General features: G+C 43.2%; 1 protein-coding gene across 1 annotated transcript in view; it reads left to right on the plus strand.

The window, feature by feature from the left end:
- Nucleotides 1-1,192: 1,192 nt before the first annotated feature.
- The window catches only part of LOC110315323 (zinc finger protein 431-like), a 13,393-nt gene continuing 2,821 nt past the window's right edge, over nt 1,193-11,764 (plus strand). Inside the window, exons 1-3 of the mRNA XM_029534718.1 lie at nt 1,193-1,248; nt 11,262-11,388; nt 11,581-11,641. Of these exons, the coding sequence (XP_029390578.1) occupies nt 1,246-1,248; nt 11,262-11,388; nt 11,581-11,641 (191 nt within the window). The 5' untranslated portion in view covers nt 1,193-1,245. The remainder of the gene's footprint in view (nt 1,249-11,261; nt 11,389-11,580; nt 11,642-11,764) is intronic.

Here is an 11,764-nt window from a genome sequence, read left to right on the forward strand (position 1 = left end):
TTTACTAATACAGCTCTGTGTGTGTGAATGTGTGTTCACCTTCCCACTGAGGAAGACGTGCTGGGTAACAAAAGAACAATAGTGCTCCACGGGGTTTGTCATCTGTTTCTTGTTTTTCTCCCAGGGTTCTCAGTGGTGATAAACTAGCTGCAGTTTAACTAAGCCAAGCAGGAAGGACTCAACCCAAGTCTAATTGGAGTATTTGCAGGTTTATTGAGGGCAGCTCTCTAGTGGGCTCTCTAGTCCCAAGGAGGTCAGAGAAGTTGCTATGGGGAGGGAGAATGAGGAGAGGTGTGGGGAGAAAGAGAGAAAAAGCAAGCAAGGCAAAAATGCAGGGTGAGGGTGGGGAGAAGGGAGAAAGAAGAAAAGTGGAGTGAGGAAGTGGGAAGGGGAGGGAGGGAGAGCGGGAGAGGGAGACACAGAGACAAAGTACAAAATGTCTGGATCACATAGGAAGAGCTTCTGGAGGAGGGAAAGCCCAGCCCTTGGGCTGAAAAGTTCAGGGTACAAAGCAGGGTATGCTGGCCATGCCCTGGAACAGGTGGGGACTGCAGAGTTCTGGGATAGGCCTGGCCTGCTTTGGTGTTCAATGCGCACTTCAGCCGCTTGCCCCAGGTCTGAATGCCAACAGCCACAAAACAAACATCTTGTTTCCTAAAATCTCTCTTTAATTGTTAAGATCCTGGGCTCCCTTCCACTTGTAGGACAGATTGATAACTCCACTGCAAGTTGAGTAATGGGCTATGCAAGCATGCAAGCTATCTACCTTGATTCCGGAGTAAGAAGGGAAAGAACCAACTGAGTGCTGTGAAGGGAGATCAGGCTGAAGTCAGAACCTGGTGAGCCCAGGGTCACTGCCCACAGGGGAGGAGCGGGCGGCTGAGCAGTGGTAGGTGGAATCCTCTCTGGGGCTGCGCGGGAGACAGAGGCTGTTGGAGAACAGGCACAAGAACTAGAGAAACGCAAACCCCTGTAGATCTGGAAAAGGTCGGGCCTCGGATTGGAAGCCTGGGCTGAGAACCTCTATATCCTGTCTCTTCAGTGCACTCTAACCCTAAGGGAGGTGCTCATGTCACTCAAGAATCACTGGCCAATCAAAGCCTTCGGGCGTGCCAGTCAGAAGAGGAGGCGGGTTCTTCTGCGTGCCATGCGGCAGGTTCCTTAGTAGCTGAACTGGCTTGAATGGTCCTCTGTTCTGACGATGGATGCTGTGAATCGCGCTCTGGCAAGCTTTGAAGTTGCGGCATGGTGAGCACAGGGTCACTGCCAACAACCCGGAGGAGCAGGGGTTGGGCAGTGGGAGCTGATGTGTGTTTTTTTTTTTTTTTTTCCCCGGGGCAGGGTGGGAACCGGCAACCAGATGCGGCCACCTATGAGGTCAGGTGCAGCCACCTATGAGGTCCCTTGTGGTCCTAGACACTTGCTGAACTAAGCCTCTGATTAACTTCACTATGGGGGCTGCATCTGCGCAGAGCATTTGAAAGAGTGGCTTGTGTGGAAAAAGATCCTTGGCATGATCCCAAACTCTACAAGTTCTGTTCTTAGCATTTCACATTAAGGTGGAGTTAATGCATTTGGAGTTAATTTTGTGGAGGTTGTAAAAGGCATCGAATGTGCTGGGTAGCCATCCAGTATCAAACTGTGATGTGAAAGAGTAGAACTGATGATGTAAAGTATGCACTAGAGCTTAGGGGATGGTAAGGCACACCAAGTAGAATTTAGCTGAGAGTGGACTGCATGTAAAACATCCCACAGATGAGTAATGTGCTAACCAGGACAGTTAGAGTTTAGGTTACTAGGATACTCATGTTTATTCACCAGGATTGTCCAGAAACACGGCTCCAAACCATAACAAAGGAAACAACCCTGATTTACAACCAGCCACCAAGCCCATCCCCATATCAAGAGCAGGCCTCTCACCAGCTGCTCAATGGGGCGTTGTAGGATCAAAATCAATGTTAATTAGGGCCTGGTGTGCCATAAAGGCTCAGTTTGTTTGTTTGTTTGTTTTTTCTTGAGAAAAGCATAGTTATGCCACATGGGCAAGATGACACCTGGTGACAGAGATTTGAAAAGTTAAAAAACGAACAAACAAACAAAACCCACTGTTGTATTGAGTGCTGGTCTGATCAAGCAAGGCTTTCTTTCCCTGAAGTCCCCATGTCTGGAGCATGACGTAGCTCCTTCTGAAACCCAGGAGCATGCTTGGCAGAGCCAGTCACAATCTAAGGCCTCGTCCTTGGATGCTTACCTTGAGGTCTGGGTGTAGAGATAAACCAGAGCTCCTTCTCTAAAGCCAGGAAGATGCTTGGGAGAGCTGGTAATGGAGTGGGGCCAGGGCCTTTGGGAGGGGTTGAATCGGATTCTGAGAGCACAACTCTTCCCACCCTATGGGGCTGTGGTTATCAGTCCCAAGGCCATGACAGGCTTGGTCAGTAATGTTCTTGATTTACCCTGAGTTCCCCTTGTGCAGCAGTGTTTGATTAGACTTCTCCTGAGTGTGTCCCATTGTACGATGCTTCTGCTGACTTCATAGTTTATCTTTCTGCTGACTTCATAGAAGTCTCCTGTTTCCTTCCATTTCCCCCATGTAAGTAGGGTATTCTTTTTTCTTTTAAAAACTTATTTAATATACATTTGTACACTATAGCTGTCTCAGAAACAACAGAAGAGGTCATCAGATTCCATTCCATTCCATTCTAGCTGTGTGAGCCACCATGTGGTTGCTGGGAATTGAACTCAGGGCCTTTGGAAGAGCTGTCAGTGCTCTTAACCTCCGAGCCATCTCTCCAGCCTGATGGTATTCTTCTTAAGAAGCTTACTTAGTGTAAGACAGAGCTTGTGCAAGACCTCCCCACCCCAGCTTTTGTACTTTCTACCTTCTTCTCCTATGTTTTTCATTGTTTGGGACCTTCCTCTTGCTGTGTAAATTTTTCATCTGTCTAAGTGGCTGGACTTGCAGTCTCCAGTCCATATTTAAATTGTTCAGAACTTAACCTGGAACCTGAACCTAAAAGAGACTTAAGGGTGACAGCATATGTGACATGCAAAATCTGTCCTAGGCTGGCTCCTCTTTTAGCATTAACCAACATAGCTGGTCTTTGCTACTTTTTTTTTTTTGTTCTCCACCCTTATTCCCCACCCCCACCCCCCATGGTCCTCAGTTTCACCACCCTCCCCCCCACCATCACCAGATAGGAGAGAAACAAGGATGGAGGAGAAAGAGATCCTTGAATCTAATTTCTTTCCTTGTACTTGACCCACCAGCACACGTTGAACAGTGTCCAGTGTCCGAGGGGAAGTGAGGATGAAAGATAGGAAGGGCAGAAAGAGGAGGCAAAGCCAAGAGTTAGATTTGAGAGGACTGCTGGTTAACACAGCAGCAGCAGCAGCAGCAGCTGGCAGCAACTGGCACCCTTTAGTTTATTTTTCATAGCCTTTTTATACCCCACAGTACCCTGGGAAGCAAAGCCACAAGCTAACAAACAATTTGCTGAAGTATGCACAGGACATCTGTTCTTATTCAGAGGTGCCTCCCTGTTCCTTCCACCAAGATCAATAGAACTTTCAGCTCCTCACCTTCAGCCCCAGGTGCACCTCCTCTTAGGGGTTCATGGCTCAGCATGCTGGGAAATCTGCCAACAGACACTGACCCACCCTGACTCTGCCTGGCAGGCAGAGCTCCCCCCCTCCCTCCTTCCCCTCTCTCTTCCTCTCTCTCTGCTTCAGAGGAGCAGGGGCAAACTTTTACTCTGCTTTTAGAAACAGGCAAATGGCTCCTAACATTCCCTTTTCGTTTCTTCTTTGACCACAGCTACTCACAAACCACAACCAACCTTCCTAAAAGACCAATGACCCCCCTTTCGGGGGTCCTTGGATTTATGTACCCTCCAAAAAGTTCCCAGAATCTCAGGTGCCATACCAACACAGAAGTCTGTAGCTCTGCTACAGCATGAGGCAGATCGTGGTCAGTGGCTGCAGACAGTCAGAAGCAGCTCACATCCCTACACCTGGGATCAAGCTAAAAGCACATTCTTCTATTTCTGTGTATTACAACCACTACAGATGGCTGTGAGCCACCCTGTGGTTGCTGGGAATTGAACTCAGGTCCTCTGGAAGAGCAATCACTGCTGTTAACCACTGAGCCATCTCCAGCCCTAAAGATTAATTTTTTAAAAATTAATCTTTTTTTGTTTTGTTTTGTTTTGTTTTGTTTTTCGAGACAGGGTTTCTCTGTGTAGTCCTGGCTGTCCTGGAACTCACTCTGTAGACCAGGCTAGCCTCGGACTCAGAAATCCACCTGCCTCTGCCTCCCAAGTGCTGGGATTAAAGGCGTGCGCCACCACGCCCGGCTTAAAGAATTAATCTTTTAATTGTGAGTGCAGTGATTTCTCCCTGGGAAAGCATATTAATACTAGAACAGCTTGCCTCTTCAGCCTCTCAGGAAAAAAATGTTTCTGAGACAAGTTATGCTGACTCAGGTCAGCCTGATCCCAATCTCTTGCTCCCCAAGGCAGTGACCTTGCTTTCTTCTTAATTAAAGTTTCTAAGTTCTCATGCTCCACTATGTTCATAGCAGCCTTATTTATAATAGCCAGAAGCTGGAAAGAACCCAGATGTCCCTCAATAGAGGAATGGATACAGAAACTGTGGTACATTTACACAATGGAGTACTACTCAGCTATTAAAAACAATGAATTTATGAAATTCTTGGGCAAATGGATGTATCTGGAGGATATCATCNTTAGTGAGGTAATCCAATCACAAAAGAAGTCACTAGATATGCACTCACTGATAAGCGGATATTAGCCCAGAAACTTAGAATACCCGAGATACATTATGCAAAACACAAGAAAACCAAGAAGGAGGACCATTGTGTGGATACTTCATTCCTCCTTAGAATAAGGAACAAAATACTCATGAAAGGATATAGGTACAGAGACAAAATTTAGAGCTAAGATGAAAGGATGGACTATCCAGAGACTACCCCATTCGGGAGTCCATCCCATCATCAGCCACCAAACCTAGATACTAATGCTCATGCCAGCAAGATTCTGCTGAAGGGACCCTGATATTGCGGCCTCTTGTGAGGCTATGCCAGTGCCTGGCAAACACCGAAGTGGATGCTCACAGCCAGCTATTGGATGGAACACAGGGTCCCCAATGGAGGAGCTAGAGAAAGCACCTAAGGAGCTGAAGGGGGCTGCAACCCTGTAGGTGGAACAACAATATGAACTAACCAGTACCCCCTGAGTTTGTGTCTCTAGCTGCATATGTAGCAGAAGATGGCCTAATCGGCCATCACTGGGAATAGAGGCCCCTTGGTCTTGCAAACTTTATATGACCCAGCACAAGGCAAGGCCTGGGCCAAGTAGTGGGAGTGGGTGGGTAGGGGAGCAGAGGTGGGGGGGAGGGGTATAGGAAACTTTCGGGATAGCATTTGAAATGTAAATAAAGAAAATAATAATAATAATAATAAAAGTTTCTAAGTTCTTAAATAAAAGAGATATATCATAGCAGAGTTTTAAAATGACTCATTTGAGTCATGTAATTAACTGTCCAGTGCAGCAACAGGAAAAAGATTTGCATGTGGAACATGACTTCTGCCTTCAGACCAGAACAGGAGGAACAGTTTACTGTGTCTGCTGTAGGGTGAAACAGGGTAAGCAATAGCCAGATCACAGACTAAAGTTTAAGGGAGTCAGCTTCCCGGCTCACCATTATGAAGGACCTGATTCGGGCAGGGTGGTGATTTTGTGATTTCCCAACATGTTTTAATTTATGGATATTAATGAAAACAGACCAGATTGCTAGACGTACAATTTGGGGAGGTCGTTTTGAGCCAATGGATATTGAATTCTAGTTAGGGGACTGTCCCATGGAGAAACATACAATCTTTATTGACATAGTTCAGTCACACAGCTCTTTGGCTTCTAGCTGTGTGTGTCACATTACAGGCCTGAGTGTGGATTTCCTGGGGAGGAGGAGGCTCTGCAGCTCTGGCCAGAGGAAGCTGTGTTGCCTATTATATCACTGCCTGGTGTGCACACATAAGCATTGCCTTTGGTGTGCAGAAGACAGATTTCAAAACTGAAAATCTGGTTTCTAGAAGTTCTGAACATTGCATTGCACATTCAGTTTTGTGTGATAAATTTTACAAATAGTTTAGAAACTGGAAAAGAGAAGGCCATGGGGATCATCCTTCAGCAAGATCTGATTAACATCCTTTTACCTTTCCACTATCACCAGTCACAATGGAGTGATTCAGGGAAATTCAGTTCCAGTGTCAAAAGGGAGTTTCTGAGATGCAGAGGTTTCTCATGTGTGCGTGATGGTGTGCAGGTGGGTAGGGAAGATTCTACATCATGTGGTATAATCCACGTGTCAGGAAGCAGACATTGAATTATTCTGCAACCTTGGTTTGTGTGTGGGCTCAGTGGGGCTGGGTTTGTGAGATTACTAGGAGGCATTAGGTGCTGCAGAGCCATAGCCCAGCTTTTTGATCACCTCCTTACAGAGAGAGCTCTAGAGGCTCTGTTTGGATGTGAGGTCAGTAGTGGCTGGAGGGTCAGAAATGTACCAGTTAGGGGTCACTTTGGGTTATTTTTGTGGGAGTTGTGAAGTCTGTGTTTACTCCATTTGTATACACATGCAATCATGGGTAATATTGGTCATGTTCACATTTTTCCTGACTGAGTTTCCTTAGGTCTTTCCATTAATACTTGACTATAATTTGGGGCTTGTGTTCTTGGCTTTTTCCTCTGCATCTTTTTTCACAAATGTTGTAAAGCTTTTGATTGTTGCAGCTTCATGGTAAGTATGGACAGAATTCACATCGTGCCAAAATGTGTACTGTTTCTTCATAATCCTAATGACAATTCTGAGGTTTTTATTTTCACATGGCAAATAGCTTTGGAATCAACTTTTCTGTTATATATTGTTAGGAGTTTTTTTTTGTTTTTTTTTTTTTTTGTTTTTTTTTTTTTAAGATTGTTTTGAATTCATGCTGCACATTGAACATACCCAACATCCTTTTTTTTTGAAAAGGGGGTTGTCCTATGGAGATACGTACAATCTTTGTTGACATAGATAAATCAGTTTCAGAGGGTTAAGACACAGACCTTTGGCTGTAGCTGTGTGTGGCATGTTACAGGTCTCAGCAGGTAACATAGAACAAAGGGGTCAAAGTCAAACATTATCTTATTAATGCTGTGGACCTGTAAGCAACACCGTCACTTTCATGGTGGTGTTTACTGTTGTATAAATGGGTAAAAGATATTCTATGTAATCATTCAGTTAGCAAACTACAGTGTGTGAAACTGAAACTGATGTGAAATAATGTATAAAGCCGTAGAGGATTTTAGCATAGATTTTAATGATACAGAATACATTGTTAGGGTCACATAAATGATATCTCACTAAGTGTAATTTAATTGAGAAAACAAAAAGAGTGAACAGAAGACGTTGTCCAGAATTGAACAATGAATATGTATGTGACACGGGATTGTGTATTAGCAATAAACTGATAGCAGTAGGTTGTGATTTTCCATAGATATCAACTAAAATTAGTTAAGACCACGTTGTGTTATAGTTGATATAAAATTGCACATTCTTAATATATGTATTCTGATACATTTGAACATCATACCTACACCCAAGCAACCCCATTCTACCGAGTTCTCATAAAAATGACAGAATTGCCATGGATCCAGCAGTCTTCTTATTATAGTTTCCATGCACTTGAAATTAGTTTTAAGAAGAGCCAGAATTCTCATGTTCATTGCAGTTGTATTCATGGTAGCCTACATATGAGAATTACCTCAGTGCTCATTTGTTGAGGATAAGCTGGGTGCGAGAATTTTCAAAGAGATTGTCACCACTAAAGAGAAGGTCCTTGCTCAGGATTGAAAACCTAAGAAGGTGTCTTAAGGGAAACACACCCTCCTGCTATAAGCCTTCAACTCATGGAAGAAGTAGGCGAAGTGATTCCTAGGCCCAGGAAGGAACTTCATAGAAAACCTGCTACAACTGTCGTCCAAGGTGGCATCCCAATTTAGAACCCAAACCTTACAGGATCACCCAAGTTCTGGAAACAAGAAAATTGCATTATTTAAGGTCACAGATTCTTTCCTTGTGGTTTCAGTTCAGCACTGTTCCAGCCATCTATGTTTGCCAGAGTCAGAGCTCCAGTAAGGGAGGATACAGTGAGACTGCATTGCATGAACCTGTGAGGATGAAGCCTGAGTTGCATTTTGAGACCACAAGTTGTTGAGATACCTAAGCTAGGAGACACCTGCCATGGAGAGCTGCACATAGGGAGTGCAAGTAACTAAACTGAGAGGTGTATGAGGGGTTTCAGGGATAGGGCCATCTATGCCTTTTGAGACTGAGGCCCCTTGTGTCTGAGACAGAGCTACAGGATGTGGTGTTTGTCCTGCTGGGTTTCCTGCCTTGGTTCAGTCTTCGCTCACTATGTGCACATTCCTCTCTTTTGGTATGAGAAGGGGCATTCTATGTATGTTGGGAAGATATAACTTGCTTCCAATTTAACAAGATGTGGCAATCAAGAGTATCAGAAGAGACTTTAGACATCTGAACAGTGCAGTGTATGGGTTGCTGCAGACTCTTAAGATCATTGAAGTTAAACTAAATACATTTTCATCATGGATGGCCATGAGCCTATAGTGACCAGGGTTAGAATATAGCTGATTGAGTCAGAAAGATCCCAGATAGGGTGGTGTCTTTGAACACTTGTCTCTTTTTTTGTGGCTTTCTTTGAGGGAGCTTCTAATGTTAGGGTCCAAGAATCACTGAAGGAAGACCCCAGACTCAAATAGTATGCAAAAACAAAGAGCATTTTATTCTGCAGAATTCTATCAAGCAGGATGGAGACAGACATGTGAGCTTTGCAAGCTCCATGTAAACCGAATTAGGGGAATTCCAGGGAGAAGTCCGTGATTTTTATCCTGATGGTTTGACTCACTCCCCAGGGGGTATGGGTGTCTTTGGAATTGGTCAAGGTTCTGGAGAATGTACGGGAATTTCTGGAACCATTGCTGGTTAACTATTCTTGGCTCAGGCTTGGCTCATGCCCTGGCAGCTCCTGATTGGGTGAGGAGTCGTTTTCCTGGAATTGACTTGTTTGGACTTTTGCAGTTCTGGGAAACAGAAACTTAGGCCTAGTCTCCCAAACTGTCAGTTTGCAGCCTGTCATGGAGTCAGCCTGGCTCTGGCCAACTCAGTCCTCTCAATTGAAGCTTTTGTAGCTTGCTTATTAAGGATGAGATTTTTTTTTTTTTTTTCGAGACAGGGTTTCTCTGTATAGCCCTGGCTGTCCTGGTACTCACTCTGTAGACCAGGCTGGCCTTGAACTCAGAAATCCACCTGTCTCTGCCTCCCGAGTGCTGGGATTAAAGGCATGTATCACCATGCCCAGCTCCTTTCTAGATTCTTTATTGGGTATGCGATTTGAGTATCTGTAGTTTCAACCCATTTCCTTGTGTGTGTGTGCATGTGTGTGTGTGTGTGCATGTGTGTGTGTGTGTGTGTGTGTGTGTGTACTGTGTTGTGGTTGAAACTGATCAGTCAGCTTCATTCTCATATTGTCTTGCTTTTATCATTATAGACCCTGTCCCTAAATTACAGGAGACGAAGTTGAAGCAATTGTTATTCAATGCTAAATTATTTTGTGAGCCTGGTGTTTTTATATTTTTAATTTTGTTGTTTTGGCTTTGGTTTTTAAAGACAAAGTTTCTCTGTGTAGCCCTGGCTGTCCTGAAAGTAGATGGGTAGAACATTCAAGGTTTAAACTTAAAAGTCCACCTGACTCTGGCTCCAGAGTGCTGGGAAATGTGGGCCAACATGCCTGGCTTTTTTTGTTTGTTTATTTGTTTTCATATTATTGGCTGATGGGCTAGACTGTAGGTTTTGATACATGTCAAGCATATGGTTTTGTGTTGATCTTCATCCACATTGTGAATTTTGAAATTTGGCAGAGAGAATATTCTGTTTCTCAGGATGGCATATACTTATGACATTATTACTGCCTGAGCTTTACTGCCTGAGCTTTCTGAGTCATTGGATTGCAGGTACATAACATTCTCCTACCTGGTGTGTTTGTCTTGATTTTTTGAATGAATATGAATATTTTGCCTATGTGCATAAATATGCATATCATGTATACCTGGTCCCCATAATAGTCAGAAGATGGCTTCAGAATTTCTGAACTTTGATAGTTTGTGAAACCCTGGCACACAAGTACTGGTAATTGAGTCCAATTATTTGCAAGACCAGCAAGAGCTATTTACTGGTGAGCCATCTCTTCTCTCATATGTTGCTGATTTAGCATCAATGTTACATTGCCAATATTTTCATCTGTCCATTTTTTTAATCTCTTTTTTTTAATCTTTTTTCTCTTTTTTTTTATCTGTCCATTTTTAATGGTTTCAAGATGCATCCTCTTTTAGTAAGATCTCACTACTGTTACAGTTTAATCTGGGAGCACTTCAGGATTCTGGAACATGAATACAGAATTGGAGTGAATGTGTAATTCTTTGTAGGAACTCCAGTAAAAACCTCTGAGTTCTTTCTATTTTTCTTGTTTGTTTGATTGATTTTTATAGGGGAGACAGGATCTTAATATGTACCTCTGGCTGTCTTGGATAGACCAGGCTGGCATAGAACTCAATGAGATACACCTGCATCTGCCTCCTGAATGCTGGGATTAAAGGCATGCATGAGGGGCTGGTGAGATGGCTCAGTGGGTAAGAGCACCCAGCTGCTCTTCCAAAGGTCCAGAGTCCAAATCCCAGCAACCACATGGTGGCTCACAACCATCCGTAACAAGATCTGACGTCCTCTTCTGGAGTGCCTGAAGACAGCTACAGTGTACTTACATATAATAAATAAATAAATCTTAAAAAAAAAAAGGCATGCATGAGGCATACACTAAGCTTTCCCATCATTTTCTGTAGTTAGCAATTGTTCATACAATTTCTCTGATGTGTGCTCAGTACTGTTTGCTTTCTCCTCTGTTAGCATTTCTCTTGCAAGGCTATATCCTATTCAGAGAGCAAAGAAATGACAGAGGTGAACCTTATTATTCAACTTCCCTCTAAGATGACTTGGTAATTACATTAGAACTTTTGGGTCAAGAAATAAGTGGGGGGAAGCTTCAGAATTATATACATATATTGCCATTGAAGCATACATTTACAATGTTGTCAGTATAATGGTTTCTATACATGTATGGGATATTTTAGGATGTAGTGACCTATGCTGATGTGTATGTAAACTTCACTCAAGAAGAATGGATTTTGCTGAATCCTTCACAGAAGAATCTCTACAAAGATGTCATGCTGGAGACCTACGAGAACCTCACTGCTATAGGTAAGATAGAGAATTTTCTTTCACTTTTTAAAATAAGGGAACAATTGCTTCCTTGTTATTGATGCTTTTCTGTAATTTCAATTGAGAATGAGGAAAAATGACATGAATAAAGCAGGTTCACTAAGGATAGTAACTTAAATTCTGTCTAATTTTCAATAATATATTTATACATTTTCTGGTACTATATCTTAGGTTATAATTGGAAAGAGCATAATATTGAAGAACATTGTCAAAGTTGCAGAAGACATGGAAGGTAATTTTCATGTGCAAGTTGCTATGACTATGCCTCTGAAGAAATGTTCATGTGTCCTGGAACTTTTTGTTTTGTTTTGTTTTGTTTTTTGAGACAGGGTTTCTCTGTGTAGCCCTGGCTGTC

This window comes from Mus pahari, unplaced genomic scaffold (assembly GCF_900095145.1).
Source record: "Mus pahari unplaced genomic scaffold, PAHARI_EIJ_v1.1 scaffold_7617_1, whole genome shotgun sequence".
Classification (NCBI taxonomy): Eukaryota; Metazoa; Chordata; class Mammalia; order Rodentia; family Muridae; genus Mus; species Mus pahari.